The sequence below is a fragment of the Pygocentrus nattereri genome, chromosome 2, assembly GCF_015220715.1.
Source record: "Pygocentrus nattereri isolate fPygNat1 chromosome 2, fPygNat1.pri, whole genome shotgun sequence".
Lineage (NCBI taxonomy): Eukaryota > Metazoa > Chordata > Actinopteri > Characiformes > Serrasalmidae > Pygocentrus > Pygocentrus nattereri.
The window spans coordinates 35,702,052-35,719,488 of record NC_051212.1 but is presented as its reverse complement, the minus strand read 5'-3'; the positions used below and the strand labels follow the sequence as shown (position 1 = coordinate 35,719,488).

The 17,437-nt window shown below is 39.9% G+C and overlaps 1 protein-coding gene across 1 annotated transcript in view; it reads right to left on the bottom strand.

Moving 5' to 3' along the window:
• Positions 1 to 257: 257 nt before the first annotated feature.
• The window catches only part of prkdc (protein kinase, DNA-activated, catalytic subunit), a 51,676-nt gene continuing 34,496 nt past the window's right edge, over positions 258 to 17,437 (bottom strand). Inside the window, exons 63-86 of the mRNA XM_017719599.2 lie at positions 16,589 to 16,800; positions 16,275 to 16,413; positions 15,900 to 16,088; positions 14,399 to 14,623; positions 14,173 to 14,281; positions 12,766 to 12,868; positions 12,505 to 12,667; positions 10,617 to 10,791; positions 9,694 to 9,878; positions 9,133 to 9,313; positions 8,798 to 8,955; positions 8,395 to 8,606; positions 8,216 to 8,303; positions 7,711 to 7,854; positions 7,399 to 7,606; positions 7,201 to 7,268; positions 5,908 to 6,128; positions 4,941 to 5,033; positions 4,512 to 4,592; positions 4,332 to 4,403; positions 3,795 to 3,996; positions 1,913 to 2,101; positions 1,439 to 1,578; positions 258 to 1,002 (exon numbers count right to left, since the gene is read on the bottom strand). Coding sequence (XP_017575088.1) covers positions 798 to 1,002; positions 1,439 to 1,578; positions 1,913 to 2,101; positions 3,795 to 3,996; positions 4,332 to 4,403; positions 4,512 to 4,592; positions 4,941 to 5,033; positions 5,908 to 6,128; positions 7,201 to 7,268; positions 7,399 to 7,606; positions 7,711 to 7,854; positions 8,216 to 8,303; positions 8,395 to 8,606; positions 8,798 to 8,955; positions 9,133 to 9,313; positions 9,694 to 9,878; positions 10,617 to 10,791; positions 12,505 to 12,667; positions 12,766 to 12,868; positions 14,173 to 14,281; positions 14,399 to 14,623; positions 15,900 to 16,088; positions 16,275 to 16,413; positions 16,589 to 16,800 — 3,762 coding nt within the window. The 3' untranslated portion in view covers positions 258 to 797. The remainder of the gene's footprint in view (positions 1,003 to 1,438; positions 1,579 to 1,912; positions 2,102 to 3,794; positions 3,997 to 4,331; positions 4,404 to 4,511; positions 4,593 to 4,940; positions 5,034 to 5,907; positions 6,129 to 7,200; positions 7,269 to 7,398; positions 7,607 to 7,710; positions 7,855 to 8,215; positions 8,304 to 8,394; positions 8,607 to 8,797; positions 8,956 to 9,132; positions 9,314 to 9,693; positions 9,879 to 10,616; positions 10,792 to 12,504; positions 12,668 to 12,765; positions 12,869 to 14,172; positions 14,282 to 14,398; positions 14,624 to 15,899; positions 16,089 to 16,274; positions 16,414 to 16,588; positions 16,801 to 17,437) is intronic.

The window sequence follows — 17,437 nt, the reverse complement described above, 5'->3', positions numbered from 1 at the left end:
GAATTTTAGAGTCCCTGGCCTCAATTAATAACTCTAACCTGTCTAGCTTTTTATACAACATTCGAGCTAAACATTCACCAAATAAGCTGTAAAATGACAAAAGATCACTGGCTCCTTGGACCATAATTATGGCTCACAACTACATAAAAATATATTTACCAGGTTTTAGGCTTCTGCTGTATTATTTTCATGAATAAAGCAAGCCTTAGGCATGGCATGTCCACTTGTCTACAATAAGAACTTTAAAACTCGGCCAGTAGACGATGCATACAGTTTTCGAAATTATTATTCTAGCTGACATTTCATGAACAAAGAAAACTTTATTTGAGTTTATACATACTTTCAGCAGAATTCCATAAGTGTGCCCAAACTGACAGACAAGACCTCAAACATGGAAGTGAAACTAATATAATTACTGCCCCAGAGCTGACACTTGATCTCCCAGTTTGTGACCAGTAGTCCCCACAGTGACACAGGCCAACTGATATTGGAAGCTGTTCTGTCAAACACAACAATAAATCCATTCAGGCAACTGACCATAAGGGTGGAGTACCACATCGTGATAACGTGTTACATCACTGGTATGATGACGTCACTTCGCAATCTGATAAAGATTCATAGATAAATCTGAAAGCTCTCAAATTGTTGGCCATAATTGAATTACCACAGACTTTGGTGTGTCAGTATGGTGTAGTCAGAGATATTGTGGCAAAAAAAACTCAGTCAATGAAATGAAGAGGAAGCCCAGTTGAAACATGAAAGTCATGTGCATATAAAGATTATGCCCTTAAGCTCACTTATATCCATGGTTCCCAGCCTATCCACACCCTGCCCAGGAGATTGGGATCCGTCGCTTGATCAATAAGACAGTCCACCTGGTCTTCCACACTCAGATCTTTCTCACCAAGTCGGGCACGTATATTGTGTTCCTCACTTCCTCGAACCACAGCCTGCATGGCATTAAACGCAGCAGCTTTCTCAAAGCCTAGACACAGCTCCTCACTGAGTAAAAAAAACAAACAAAAAAAAACACAAAAACAAAAGTGCATCATAATTTTATCTTTAAGAAAAAAATAATTTCACACTTTTACATGTTTTATCTACTCCACGTATCAATTTCTTAAACCAAAGCCAGTACATTCATAGCTTTTGTTGTTCAGAGATCAATTGTAGCCTTTGTTTCACAGGCAGTATTATGAAACCGAGTTTAAGCATAAAATGAATACACACTGTGGAGAGTTGTGCTAGCAAATGTCAATACTAATCCATACTGTTCCCTTCTAGGCTGTTAATGCTGTATAGCAGCTAAACTCAATGTACTGAAATACTATCTAAAGTGTTTCAACACAGAGTAAAAACACACACACAAAAAAGAAGGCTCTAAAGGCCTAAAACTCAGAGAAGGAAGAATCTATAAGTGAGCAATAGTTAGGTTTACCTTGTTATAACTGAGGGGTTGGCTCCCTCTAACTTCCTACGAGCAAAGTTGACCTTTTGCAGTGGGTACCAGTTGATCTCTTGGGTATCCACATTTTCAGTCCAGGTTCCTCCTTTCTTTAACTGCTTCACAGCAAAGTTCTAAAAAAAAAAAAAGAAGGGCCACAAAGTTAATTTAAATCCAGCTGAAGCTTGAAGTTTGAAACTGGAGGCCTGGGAAAGAGAAGTTTGGCTGATTCCAGAAGATTCATAAGACACCAATTCTGATATTTCTCCACTACACTACACTCTTTGGGGTAATTGGCACTGATGACTTCTTGAGTATACAACACAGAAAGGGTTAAGAGAGGTGGATTAAAGGAGGAGGAGTAAAATTAGTAAGAAAAAATTTTCACAATCATGTCATTTTAGTTTGTTGAGTTTTGTGCAGTCTAACTAAACAGTGGACTCACTTAAATATATAAACATACTCTACCTTCCAGTCCAGAGAAGGCTCTTTGACGAACACATCCATGGTGTTGAGCAGCAGGTCAGGGTCGTTTCTGAAGGCACGGAGTGAATGCACCATCACACTGCGGATCAGACCGGACTCTGCCATGGGCCGCATCAGAGTCACAAACTGCCGCGTAAGCCGGAAAGGCATCAACTCCGGCACTGGCAGAAACTACAAACAGGAATTTTGATTACACGATTACATTTTTCTTAAACTTTTTTCCCCCATGTCCACTTATGATGTTTATGTGGGATGTTTTATGTACCAAAATATAAAAGGGAATTTTTATATGATCACTTTCCAACCGCTTTTTATTCCTTTATTCCTTATTTTTTGTCAGTGTCCTTATAAGACGGACATATATAAATGACCTCCATTCAGACTGGCCGCCCTCTATTATACTTCATTCCAAAACACAATCCGGGCTGAAATACTTCTTCTAACTTTTTAATGTTAAATGGGCAAAGCTAAACTGCTGCATGCTGAACAGATGTAAAGGTGTTTTCATGTAATTACAGAAATGCGTCATTCAAAACAGGTAGAAGGGAGGCATACTATATGGCCAAAAGTATGTGGACACCTCTCCTAATCATTAAGTTCAGCTGTTTCAGTCACACTACTGACTAACAGGTGTATAAAATCAATCCACAGAGCCTTGTGGCATTGTCAAAGGATGCCACCTTTGCCACAAGTCGGTTCTTGAAATTTTGGCCCTGCTAGATCTGCCTCGGTCAATCACAAGCGATACTGAAATGTATTTACTCGAGTGATAAATTAGACTTTATTATTTAGCAGTCTGATCTGGAGTTGGCCAATACCAGGATAACGCTACATACTGGAGGTCTTGGTGACAACAGTTTGGTGGAGGAGGGAAAATGGTCTGGAGCTATTTTTCAGGGTATGGGCTTTAGTTCCAGTGAAGAATAATACAAAAGACAAAATTACAAAGATAGAAATTTTGACAGCAGTTTGGTGACGGACCTTTTCGGTGCCAGCATGACTGTAAAGCAAGGTCCATAAAGACAAGGTTTGGCGAGTGTGATGTGGAGGGACTCTAGGGACCTGCACAGAGGCCTGACCCTAACCACACAGAACACCTTTGAAAACAATCGATTGCGAGTCAGGCCTTCTCATGTAACATCAGTGTCTGACCTCACATGCTCTTTTGACTGAATGGGCACAAATTCCCACAGACACACTCCAAAATCTTGCGGAGAGGTTTCCTCTGCAAGGAGGAACAGTGGAGGCTGTTATAATTGGAAAGGAAGTCCACCAGTGGAGGCTGTTATAATTGGAAAGGGAGTCCACCAGTGGAGGCTGTTATAATTGGAAAGGGAGTCCACCAGTGGAGGCTGTTATAATTGGAAAGGGAGTCCACCAGTGGAGGATGTTATAATTGGAAAGGGTGTCCACCAGTGGAGGCTGTTATAATTGGAAAGGGAGTCCACCAGTGGAGGCTGTTGTAATTGGAAAGGGAGTCCACCAGTGGAGGCTGTTATAATTGGAAAGGGAGTCCACCAGTGGAGGCTGTTATAATTGGAAAGGGAGTCCACATTAAGGCCTGTGGCTTTGGAATAGTGTGTTCAACAAGCTAAAATAGGTGTGATGTTAGGTTTCAACATACTTTTGGCCATATGGTATATGAAAATGACCTCTGATCTCATTGGCTGCTCTGTATTATGGCTCATTCAAAAAGCAATCTGGGCTGGAAAGCTTATAACGTTATATATGAGCAGACCTGAACTGCTGCAGGCTGAATAGCTGTAAATGCATTTTGTTTTTGGACATCATAGTACAACAGATTTCAAAATAGGTAGTACAGCGTTATTTTTCCTGTTTTCAACATAGCCACTGTGAAGCCCACCTGAGTGGCTGATCCAAAAGCATGGCCAAAGTCGATGCCAACCATGCCTCCTGTTTCAGTGTTGATCATGAAGTTGGAGAGATGACGATCTCCGATGCCCAGCACCCAGTGACTGACACAGAGCAGTGCATGGGAGCTAGCAAAGTGAGAACGCAGTGAGAGGAACGCCTCAGGGGTGGTGCTCATCTTTACGAAGGCTCGTCTAAATGGGAAAAGGAATCATTAGCATCTCCATAACCACAAAGTCAAATGATTTCCATAGACTGTCATAACCCAGCATCATATAATGAGACAAATTAGTAATAATAAGGCACATGTCTTCCATTGCTCAGTTTTAGTATGATGCTGAGCTAGAGAACATAAAGGAGTCATCTCTGTTCAGTTATGGACTACTAGGGGAGCAGATTTAATACAAGACAGAAACAGGAGAGGATAATTGTAAGATAAAGAATGATATCTAAAGTGTAATTTTGTGAAGTACAGGGCTACAATCTTATCTAGTACTAACACAATAATGGAACAGTAACAGGAGTGTACCTCAGCAGATCCTCTGGCACGGTCTGCTCGATCCTCTTAAAGTTATTTACAGTGTCTGTGCGGTTTGCCTTCCTGTAGTAAAATGACATCAGATACACTTGACCTTTCCACGAACAACAGACAGAAACCCAGTAAGACATTACATCAATGTCTAAAACAGAAAAATGAACAATAACCTACCTATATACTTCAGCATATCGCATTATTCCATTCACATTCCTAGTAACTTTACTTAGCCAAGCATCATATATTTCATTAGGCCTAAAACACAAATGAGAGTTGTATAACCATAAGGACATTCTGTACAGACAATTTCAGGTCAGAAGGGGTTAATCTCAATGTGTCAAATTGTACTGGAAGTATTGCAAATGAATAAGGCTGTAGGAATACTGAAAAAGAAAGGTGAAATAAGAGTGATATGAAGTAGTAGACCTGGTATCTATGAATTTAATTTGGTTCTAACAGTCCCAACTGAATTACATGTTACAACAAAAATGAATTATGGCTCACAATTAAGAGTCTGGAATGTAAGAATGAGTTAAGACTGCTAAGAAAAAGAGCCAGCACTGAAAGCACGCAGGAGACAAATGCTGTTAGTAAGCTGCATACCGTGTTATGGTCGTCTGCTCTTTATCAGTCCTTCTGCTGGCCAGAAAGTCTTTCAGTGTGCATGTATTCTCCATCCACTCTATAAGCCCAATCCTGCAAGTACCAGCCAACAAATAAACAAAGGGACTTTTCCATCTACAGACATGACCTGAAGATCATTCAATAAAACAATGAGGAATACAGCATTTGTCGATTAGCAAAACTCTTCTAAAACCCATTGCCAGACAAATAAACTTCACATGAACAAAGATCCATCTCCATATTCACACTGATCTGAAGTATAAACACTGCTGAAGTACGGCAGACATCTATCATAGTGATCTAGGAGCTTCTTCTTACTTGTGATTTAAATTAGGGATGTGTATGACTAGCTGAGTACTTGGTTAACTGTTCGAGGTGCCAGTATTCAAATAATGAAATCACTCTTTAGGTACTCGTTCTCTTTTATTACCTAAAAATGTAAAAAACATACAGACCACCAATTCAATAAAAAGAGGCCTTTATGTTTTTATAGGATTATCAAATGTTACGGTCATGCTCAGATGTGTCAGTAAGGCTGTTTTTTACACTGACCTACTCCAAACCTCTGTTTCGGATTACGTGGCTTTATTGCTAACGAGGCAAACTATTCATTTCTCCACTAAGCCAACACGCTATCACATCCTCCACTGTAAGACAATGAGTCCTAATCAGAGTCCAGTTTTGTTAGGTCTAGTTTAATCTGAAGAGGCAGCCTCCATTTCCTTTATCACAAAAGCTACTGCTGAAGCTAACCTACTTTTTTGGAATAATTGAACATGTTTTCAAATGCATTCCTCTGTGTGATGATAAATTTCTGTCCTACTGATTTTAAGCCTCTTAACACTCGTACACAGTTGATTAACTCTTGCAGACATTTGAATATCAAAAGTAATTAAAACTGCTAAGCAATAAAACTGCAAAAATGATCCAGAAACAAATCCTGTACCTGCTGGTCATGGGAATAACCTGATAGGTGCGCAGCATTAGGCTACGCTGGGAACAAGCTGCGTCTTGGCTGAGGATGATGTTCATGACGCCAAAGAGCTGCTCGATGCGCTGGTCCTGCCGAAGGTCCTCTCCTCCTTTCACAAGGAAAGGATGGTCCCTCTCATCATCGCCCCGCATGATCACACGCTTTGGGCGACGAATGGAAGTCATGACCTTCACCTGGAATTGCACAAATAAATCAAATTAAAAGGGTTTATTAACTCCCAGTGATGCTCAGCCATGTACAAGCAATGACACAATACCCATTTGCCACAAGGGAAAAAACATGTTTATTTGCAAAGCACAGGATAAATGATTGTGAGCAAGTTGCAGGATGTTGGCAACATCAACATGTATGTCTAAGCAGGAGAGGATGAGAATATATCATCATGCTTAAAGATATTTTTGCAATAAGAGATGCGTATCACAATATTGTGACACAAAGACACAATGCACTAGGAGTCATCAAAAACTTTTATAATCAAAAAGATTTTTATTAAAAACCTTTCACATATTTCAATACACTATATCCAATTTAACAGGAATATTATACCCTCTGTGTACAATGAAACATGCAGCTGGTCACAGGTCTTTATGTACTGACGACATCCATGAAATGCTGAGAAAATCATACTGTGCATCACAATAAGAAAATACATCACAATACATCACAATTAGGGCAATATGATATTTTATTGTTATTGTGATAAATTATGTATGTCACAATATGCTTTTTAAAGCATATTGTGGATATTGTCAGGACTTAAAGAACACCAAATAACCACGTTTCATCACAATGTGAGCATAATTAGGTCTGGATATAGTGCAGCCCAGTTTATATAACATTGATTAAAATCACTGTTTTTGTAGGCTTATTGTTATTATTTTAGATATTTTTGTATATATGGCACAACAGGCTCTATTTTGTCTGTTCAAATTGATTAAATCTCAGAAAAGCTAAATATTGTATTATAAGTATTTCTGCCATATCACTCCCCTAATAATATGATAATGACAATATATCTTCATATTGCCCATTTCTACTGCTTAACAAATTATTTGTACAAATTACGTATGCATGTGCAGGACTCTAATCACGTGACATTAGGGACTGGCTATGTACCAGCTACTGCCTCTACTGCTGTAACTGCTAGTATAGCTCCTTCAAGTAACAGTACATTTTTGTATGTATTATTACTGAAATCTTAGGTCCAGTCAGTGTGTTTTGGGCCCACCTTGTACATGTACATACCCTCTCATCAAAGCCTGTGATTTTTGCATGATACTCTGGAAGAGGTTTAGATCTACCATCATACTGCCCTAAAGAAGAGAAGGAAATTAATAAAATAAATTCCTAAGAATAATGCATACATCCACTTTCTGGAACACTCAGAACAGTCACATATCAAAGTCTGAAGCTATGGCACTTAGTAAACAGTTTGTTCCTGACCTGGCACCTCCAGCTCGCTTTTTAGTGCCTCCACTCTAAAGTTGCTGAGCCAGGGCGAGTACTCCTTCAGGTTCCCCGGCTCTTTTTGGCAGCCTCTCATGGACACAGCCAGCTCATCCACTTTCTTAATGTAGTCCTTATCCTTGCGTTTCTCATAAAGCTTTGAGCCACCTGGGCCTAAAAGCTTCTCAACTTCTTTGGAAAATTTCTTTTAATGCAAAGACAGACACAGAAAATCAAAACCTTACCTCAAAGAGTTACTCACCAACTGTGAAAGCAAACATGAAAATCGTTACAGGTATTAATGTGAACCTGAACAAATTTCTTTCGGAACGATCCAAATCCTTGGGCTTTTGAATCGCACAGAGAGGCGCTCATTTCTCCATACAGCTCCCTCATCATCTTTTTATCCATGTTTGGATTCTCCAACTGATTTCTGACCTCATCCCACCAATCCTGCCAAACAATCAGAATATAAACCATGACTGCAAAAACAAACGGTCCAACAGTGGAAACTGTCTACATAAGATTCATACTGTAGACCCTGCATGCACATGAACCTCAAATGAGTCCATGTGTGCAATTTGCTACTACAACTAGGGATGGGTGATAACATTTATATGTGATATAACGTAACTTCAGATAGCCCAAAATATCTTACTGATTTAAAAATGAAGGATGGCATCTTTCAGTCATCTAAGTCAAATTAAGTAAGGGAGAAAAGGGGGAACAGGGGGAACTGCTCCACTAGATCATATGTACCTGTGTGGTAAACTTTTATTTCTTCAAAGTCTGAAGTATAAAATGCATTTGGTACCTTGAAAAGCATTTCAGGATTGGTGAGTTGCTGAAGAGCATCAACAAACTTTTTAATCACTCCTCCTTTATCCAATATTGACTTTAGCCTGGAACACACATACATACAACTAAAACATGCACCAATTTCCCAGTTACACTCTAAAGCTTTTCTTCATAATAGTATACTAAACCACATACTTCTCCACAAACTCCTTGTTCCTGTGACCATTAGCAGAATCTTCAAATGTGTAGCTCTCACTGCTTATCATGAAAGGGTAGACAAGGGCCTGTGGGTAGCACTCTCCAATCTCTTTGATTACATGCTGAACAGCCACTGCCTCTGGCTTGTCCAACAGGGCCATCATCTGACTGATCCAGCCAATCAGCTGCCAGCAGGGCACACTCACCACCTATCAAAACAAAACATGCTCATCTTCCTCAAGAATGACAAAATCAAAAAAACTCATTATTTAAATGCATTTCAGTATTTGTAGGAAAAGTGCCACAATAACTACTCCACACTTTTGGATTTTGAACAATTAGATTCTTCTTGTTCTGGTCTAAGGCCTAAATCTACAGTCTAGTCCACAACACAATTTACCTCTTTGGCCATTAGGTCCAGGCTCTCTTTAGAGTAGAGTTCCACCAGCTGCAGTAAGCGGGGGAACTTGAGTCTGGCTTCCTCAGAGTGGAGCTTTAAAGCTTTAAGCATCATGTTCACCACATGAGCAGGCAAAGACTGGAACTTCGGAGAACTTGCTGCAAAACATCAGCAGGACTAGAATTAACATTACTGCTCACTATTTGACTTTACAATATTGTATCAGTATAATAGCTTCTTCTGTTAGAGAAGCTAGCTTTGGTAGAATCACTTTCTTGTGGAAGGACACCTCTCAGAACAACTCAGTGTTTTATTGATGTCTGAATAACACAGACCCTCTCCTCTTTGCTCATCCTCCCTTAGCCTCTGGTCACAGAAGTTGGCAAGAGTCATGTAGGCCTCCACAATGCCAACTGTGTCTGCATGCTTGTGGCTAAATGACTGCTCCTCTTCCTCTGCCCTGCGAGCAGCACTGCATAACAGCTCCAGAGCACGCTTCTGCAGACCCTCCACTACCTAAAATATACATAATAAAGAGAGGAAGACCTCACATGTTTGGAATACAGAAACTACAAACTTACCCCAAAATGGCTTCTGAGTTTCTGAACTTTATATCAAATTTTGATAAGCTGTATTACAACTGTAATGTTTAAATAAGAGCTAACTGACTGATCCTGATGATGACAAATCTACAGCTTACTAAAGAGGCAGAAGTGTTGCTGTTTGGATCAAAAATATAAAAATCAATCTCCCTCTCAGACTCTAGTCAGTCAGTTGTGCTTTTGTTATTCAATTTTTTGTGTAGACATTAAACCGTTCTATTTACAATGGGGGATAAAAGCAGCAACTAAAATACTTTTACATGATTTTCAACAAAATAAGAAAAACAACCCTACCTGGTCACTCTGAGAGGCTCTGGAAAGTTCCAGAACTCTCTGTGCCTTTTCTTCACTGAGGGCCTCCAGAGTAGAGGGACTACGGTGCACAGAACTAGCCAAAAGGTCGAAGGTTGAGCCCAGAAGGATCCTTTGATCTCTCAACACACTGCCCGTGGAGCCTTCACTCTGCCTCTCAGTCTCCTCTACACATCAAAAACACAGAACTCAGGGTCAACAAGTGGCTCTGTCAGTGACTGTATTAAATACAATGATCAGTAGGTCACTACATTAAACAGCAAGCATTTACTAAAATATTCGGTTTGACCAGAATTCAGGGGAAACACATGGGCAGCACCAGTTCTGGAGAGCCAGAGGACAGAGTGGTTTGGTTATTTCTCTGCTCAAATGCAGTCATTAGTCTGCAGGTTTGGTAAATGTGTTAGAACAGGGATCTTTACGCAATTTACATAGTAAAACAGCTTATTTACTCTTTTATCAAAGGGGAATTCCACTGATTTTACAAACTTCTGCACAATTCAATAGTAAAGATGTAAACAAAATTATTCTCAGAGGTTTAATGTGATATGTGCTGTTCTAAAGTCCCTTATGGAGTCAAAACAGTTTGCAGTGGTGGTGACGGGATCTGAAGCACTTAATGCCTCTAAAAGCTACATCACAAAAAGCTAAAAAAACAAATATGTTGTCTGAGACATTGTTTAATGAAGTTTTTAGACAAGAGGACACATGCAAGTTTACTGATCACTGTGGATGGTAAATAAAATGGCTACATATGTGTTGTAGACATCATGACACATGGTTCCTATCAGCACCACTGTAAGAAAAATCTTTTTTTTTACAATCCAATAATGCATTTCACATCTTAGTGATTTAATTATTTGAAAGATTGTTGGAATTCCTGTGTAATGTACTTTGGATCTTACCAAGCAGAGGGACAGTCTTGAGCAGGGAGCTGATCTGCTCGGCTGGTCCGATACTCTGGCTTCTACGGTGGGTGAAGCGGGTGAAGCAGTGAACCCAGCGCCGCAGCCAAGCGTTCTCTGTTTTCGCTTCCCTGTGAAGCTCTTTTAACAGCTTGGTTGCCACAGAGAAATTGTTCTGGCACAATACCCATGCAAAAACAAAACAACAAAAAACAAAGTTTCAATATTGGTTAAAAAATTCTGGCTTTGACTTTGGTGCACTGCAAAAACTAATTCCCTAATTTATTTAACCACTGCTTACACACTTAAAGCGAAGGCACAGCAGTTTTTAAATACCAGAATGAAGAAAGACTCAAGCCAAGTAATTCACCACCTCCATGTTTAAACATGTTCAGATATGAACTGAATGGACTTTGGTGATCAAATTAGTTGGGAACTAAGTCGGTAGTCGATTAGTTGATGACATCATTATGTGCCTTTCTCACGCTCACTAGATACGTTTTGGCATTAACAGCGCGATGGCAGCATCAAGAACAAAGTCGTCAAAAGTGCAGGAGCTAAACTCTGAAAAAAAGATTGTCAGTTGTACTGTTTGTAAAATCGATGGTATCTGACATGGGAGCACATCCTCCATGCTGGAGCACCTGAAGAGGAAACTTGTCGGCTCACTGGACGAAGAGGATTCATCGCCGCATCCCAAACCACATACTAGCACACTAAATAGTGTGTAAAATAGCGCATACACTCACCGGCCATTTTTCAATTGCTTGTTAACACAAATAGGTAATCAGCCAATCACACGGCCGCAACTCAGTGCATTTAGGCATGTAGAGGTGGTCAAGACATTTTGCTGAAGTGCAGACCGAGCATCAGAACGGGGAAGAAAGGTGATTTAAGTGACTTTGAACGTGGCGTGGTTGTTGGTGCCAGACTGGCTGGTCTGAGTATTTCAAAAACTGCTGATCTACTGGGATTTTCACGCAAAACCATCTCTAGGGTTTACAGAGAACGGTCCGAAAAAGAGAAAATATCCAGTGAGCGGCAGTTGTGTGGACGAAAATGCCTTGTTGATGTGAGAGGTCAGAGGAGAATGGGCAGACTGGTTCGAGATGATAGGTGTATCTAATAAAGTGGCTGGTGAGTGTATACCATTAAAGGTTAATGTATGTGAATTACAGAATTGTGTGGTTTGGGACGCAGCAGTAGCTGTACTAGTGAGCTAGTTGGCTAACGTTAATGCTAAAAGCCGTCGTACTTCATGTTCTGAGCCAAGCTGTAACAGCTGGAACAGAGAAGCAAGTAACTGTTCTTCACAGCGACCCTTCACTTTCCAGGTTGGTTAACATTCACAGGTTTGAACACCGCATTGTCGTCTTAGCGTCGAATTCAGTGAACATAGGAGGATGTTTGAAAACAGTTTTGTGTTTTCCATGAACGTTCATCTTTATCGTCTTCATTGTTTGTTATGAAGTAAACGTCATGAGTTTAAAATATGGCCCATGCAGGGTAAGAGTGGTATGGCCCTGATCTGGCACACATCTGGTCCATTGAAGGCAAAGATGTGGTTAATTGCTCTTGCCTGGTTTTGGCCCAGATTTGGTCCACAACACACCTGACATCTGGCCCATAGACGGTGGACATGTGGCTGAGTTAAGGCTACCAGACTCGCCCTGAGTCAATGCTGTACATCAAGGCCAAATGTGAGCCATAAGAGAACTGCAGATATGGGCCACATTTTGGCTAAAAATTAACTGCTATTTGGGATAAAAGGTATTTGGTTATGTAGTGATTCATAATCTGATTAATCGATTATGCGTTTCAGTATCGATCGATTATTCGACTATCAAATTGGTGTCATTTGTTGCAGCCCTAATGGACTTAGGAGTACCTGTTTCCAGGCACTGTCTGCCATGCTTAGTTTCATATTGAACTTGCACTGCTTCACTAGGGCTCCTAAATCTTCTGTGCTTTCCTGCTCGGCTCCATCCACTTCCATACTGTTAGCAGGAGAAGAGTTCAGCTTCTCCCAGATCTTATCCAGGAAGAAACAACTGGTACAGAAAGAAAACTCCTTAGATTACACAGACATACTTGAAATTAAGCATTAAATCAAAGTATACCCAAATAAAATGTTACGAAGATGACTCACCGAGATGTAATGATGTCATCCCAAACATTCATTGGGTCGATTTTAGCATCAGGGTAGCGAGTAGTCCACCGCTTGATCACGTGTTTCAATGAGGACACCGAGACTGGAAAAAAGCAACATAGAGTCATTGCTGGGACCATCATATATGGACCAGTCTACTGAATTACTTCAAATTGTGGCCCCACAGGAAAAAAAATAAACAGTTAAGTATTCAGACCTTAGATGTTTACAAGAATCATGTTATGATGTATTTAAACCAAAAGCATTGGTTACGATAGTAATAAGCTAAACATAGACATCATTCATCATCTACAAGGTACTTTCTATTGGGAAGTGACTGTCCAAAACCCTAATCCTCAAATTTCAGCTTGTAAAAATAACACTTATTTTGCATTTTCTCCAATGTTCTCTTTAAAGGTTTTTGATATCTTTTAAAGTGAAGCTGAAAAATTTCAATTAATTTAGAGTTCAATGTTTCAATAAAAATACTTCATTCAAAAAAAGTGCTGTCCCACGTTTTCATGTCACTACCAAAGCAGTTTTTGTTTGTAGGCAGAGCCTTATTTTAGCCACACCCCTGCATTTTAGAGAAGGAAGTGAGACTGCATCCCTGTCCCTCATGGTCACATGGTGAGCTAAATCCCATTGTTTTGAAGAAAATGTCCCAAAGTCTGAAAATCAGTTTATAACATTAAGATTTGTAACCACTGAAACATTTTTTATGCAATTAAGTAAACTTTGTGTTTTAATGAAAATATGATTTTATTTTAACTGTGCCAAGCTGTGTTTGCTTGTCATTTACTGGCTAGTGTTTTTGAGTTTTGCTCAAAATTAAGCTAAAATGTCACTACTGAAACATTTGGTAAAGTTTCAGTAGTATTACGACTGTTTTAGAATGGTTCATTATATATTTTAATAAAACATACACTATTATGGTATAGGTTAACTCAAAACAAAAGGATTATAGTCCATAAGTCCAAATCTGCTAAAAGCCAGAAATGTATTTTCAACATTTAACATTTACAGCATTTGTCAGATACTCTCATCCAGGATAGTTAGGAGTCTTGTCAAGGACTTCTGTGTTTATTATTATCTATTTACCCACTAAACTATACCATCTAAATCTGGAAGAATCATCTATGCACATATCATAGAGTTACAGAAGCACAGTTACAGTTAATTCATCTTATAGCAACAGACAGAGAAACCAACTGTCAATATTTCTGTCATCTTTAGTGATTAACACTGAAGGAAACAATCTTCATTTTAAATTTCAAATGTATTTGCATAGAACCCATAATGAGCATGTTTTTATTTACTAAAAGTACAAATCTAAAGTTTAGGAGAGGTACCATCACTTTTGGTACAACTTTATTAACTGGGTTTTTATTAACATAGCTGGCTTACCTTCACCTGTGATGTAATGGAGGAAATCCTGGATCTCTGTCAGAGCTTGGACTGACTGCAGCACAGTCAGACGGCTGCGGTTCAGCAGAGGGTCAATGCTAGAGTAGTTCTGTACAACACAATAGTTTAAAAGAACAGTAAGCTTTCTCTCTACATACTTGGATTTAAGAGTGATAGGCTTTCCATTAATGTATCGCACTGTATCTGTCAATGAACAAAACCTGACCTGCATGAAGACCTGCATGCAGTTGTGGGCATAGTATTTGGCTCGGTCATAGTCCTCTTGCAGGATGTACAGCAGACTCAGCTCTTGACTGTAGTGCGTTTCCATCACCAGTTTGCGCTCCTCCACCTTCATGGCAGCATCCACAAAGCTAAGGAGAGACTGGTCCCTTTCACCCAGCTGCAACTGCTTCAGCATGCTGCGCATCATGTGCTGCAGATATGTTTCCTTGTAGATATTCAAAAACAAGAGTATTTTCCAGTGATTTGATTAAAAGGTAAGATTTGACATATGATAGAATGATAATGATTAACTATATGATCGATTAACTATTATGCACAACAATAATATTGTTGCTGCTCTCATTATTAGCAATTTTAGAAGCATTTGAAAATGAATAATTAGAAGTTTCCTTCTTAACTTCATAAAGCCAAACATTGTGAGATGGTTTGAAGCTGAAAGCTTTCTTTTTTATTTATTGTGTAAATGCTAAAACAGATGCTAGAAGCTTCTCCAGTCCTCTTTATAGGGAATCAGCTCTTTGTTGTCTCCTACAGCCTTTGTTTTTACCACCTCGCTCATCTGCAGTTCTATTTTGCATTCCCTTGGTCTCTAAAATATTTCATGGTTTGCTGTATGTAAATAAAAGCAGCTCAGTATTCCACATTTACTGGGAGGGTTTTACAAGTTGATTCATCCTTTTTTGTCTTGCACAAAAAGGTGCAATAGTAGGTAAAGTTATATGTATTTTGTCCAATAAAGCACAACACAGGTAAATAAAGAAACTCTTGCACATTAATAATCTGCATCAGTGACAGGCTGCATGTATCAAGCAACAAAATACTGGTTTAATTATTTTGTAAGAAAGTAGTGCCAGTGGCACTCAGAAGTGCTATTATATTTTTGTTAAGAAGTCTTCCATCCATCCATCCATTTTCTAAACCGCTTCTCCGTCAGGGTCGCGGGGGGGTGCTGGAGCCTATCCCAGCAGTCTTCGGGCGGAAGGCAGGATACACCCTGGACAGGTCGCCAGTCCATCACAGGGCAGACAGACAGACAGTCACTCACACATTCACACCAAGGGGCAATCTAGCATGTCCAATTGGCCTGACTGCATGTCTTTGGACTGTGGGAGGAAACCGGAGAACCCGGAGGAAACCCACGCAGACACGGGGAGAACATGCAAACTCCACACAGAGAGGACCCTGGTCGCCCAGCCGGGGAATTGAACCCAGGCCCTCCTTGCTGTGAGGCGACAGCGCTACCCACCACACCACCGTGCCGCCCTGTTAAGAAGTCTTGTTTAATTTAAATATTTAATTTTGTGGCTCACTGTTTTAGGTCTTATTGCATTAAACACAGTATGAGACAATCCTTTTCGTAACTCTATGCCATACAAGTGTTCACGTTTACAGCAGTATAACTCCCAATCCTATGAAATTAATTGAAATTTCAGCTGATGGTAAATGGAAAAACACATTGTTGATCACTGACAATTTTTTACCTGATAAAAAGGATCATCCCACATCTTATTCAGGTTAATAGGCGAGCTGTCGTCAATATTTACTGTAGCACAGTACCGCAAAGACTTCCATTCTGTCAGGTGATTGTAGGCCTCCAGAGCTGCAATCTCCCAGAAGTCTTTCTCTGTGTCAGTGGGTTCTCCATCCATCCACTCCTCAGTGTTCAGTGCCTGAACCAAAGGATTTTTGCAAAGCACAACTCTTGACACAAGTAAATTCTCATCAGTTCAACTACATTATCAAAGTCCTCACTACTGACCAAAATAAAACACAAATATACATGAAAATCACAATGTCTAGCTAATCTATCCTGAATGCTTTTATTATTATAAAATCTTCCCTCTCAAAGGCATTACCTCATTGTAGAGCTTCACTGCCTCAGCATAGTCGCTTTTTGCTTCTGCCTGCAGTGCAGTGCATGTAATGGACTTTGTGCCAATCTTTCCTCCGAAGATGCCCCTCACAACATCATAATCCCCCAAAGACCTATACAACCTATGAGTGGCAGGCAACATATTCAGCATCTAAAAATCAGACAACATACTGACCATACTAAATAATAAATTCCAATAAAAAGGAAAAAAAAAAATGATGGCAACGAATAGGTTACAGAAAAAAGTCATAATCAGACATGGTAGTGATAGGAAGAGGTATGGAAAGCTGAACTAACTTTGCTAGATGAATCCATCTCTCTGTGTCTGGGGGCAGCTCCTTTTTGCCCCGAGCCCGTTTGGAAGGAGGTTCATCAGGCATGCTGCTAGAGCGCAGCAGGCTCTCCTCCAGGAGGAGAATGCCCATGGGCTGCTGCAGGCTGGCTAGGCAGCTGGCACTGACGCTGGCAGGCTGAATGTCCAGTAAGGCTCTGTGCTGATAGCACATGTCCTGCAGAGAAAGCCATAGTCAGACATGTGTAATGAAACCAAATTCAACATTGAAAATAGATTTAAATGATCAAAACAGTCCATAACTGGATGTAGTATACACCAATGAGCCAACATTAAGACCACTTCCTAATAAGCTGTTAGCCTTTGATGAGCTGCTAAACCAATTCCAGCAAGGACTCCTAGAAGACCTGTGAGAGTGCCCTGTGGTATCTGGCACCAAGCTGTTAGCAGCAGATCCTTTCAGTCCTGTAAGTTTGCTTGCTATCTAATGTATCCCAGACCTTGATATGCATCATTGTATAGAGATTGTCAACGTTAACTGATTTGACTGAGTGGCCATAATGTTTTGGCTCATCTGTGTATGCATGTAGAGTAGGGTACAAAGGTGAGACCCCTAGTAAAAATGATTCCATTTTACATTGTTTTCTAATTTAATAACATTATTCCATTACAAAGCAAGCATGGACTCCAGAGTCCATAAGCCTCTGATAATTCTATCAAAGCCACTTGAGAGTCATCTGAACACAAGCTTCAGTGGATGAGGTAAAACAAAAAAATCTGACAGTTTTATACAACGGCCTTAACATAGACAAATTCAGGATTTTGCTTACATGTTAATAATGACCCGTAAATAA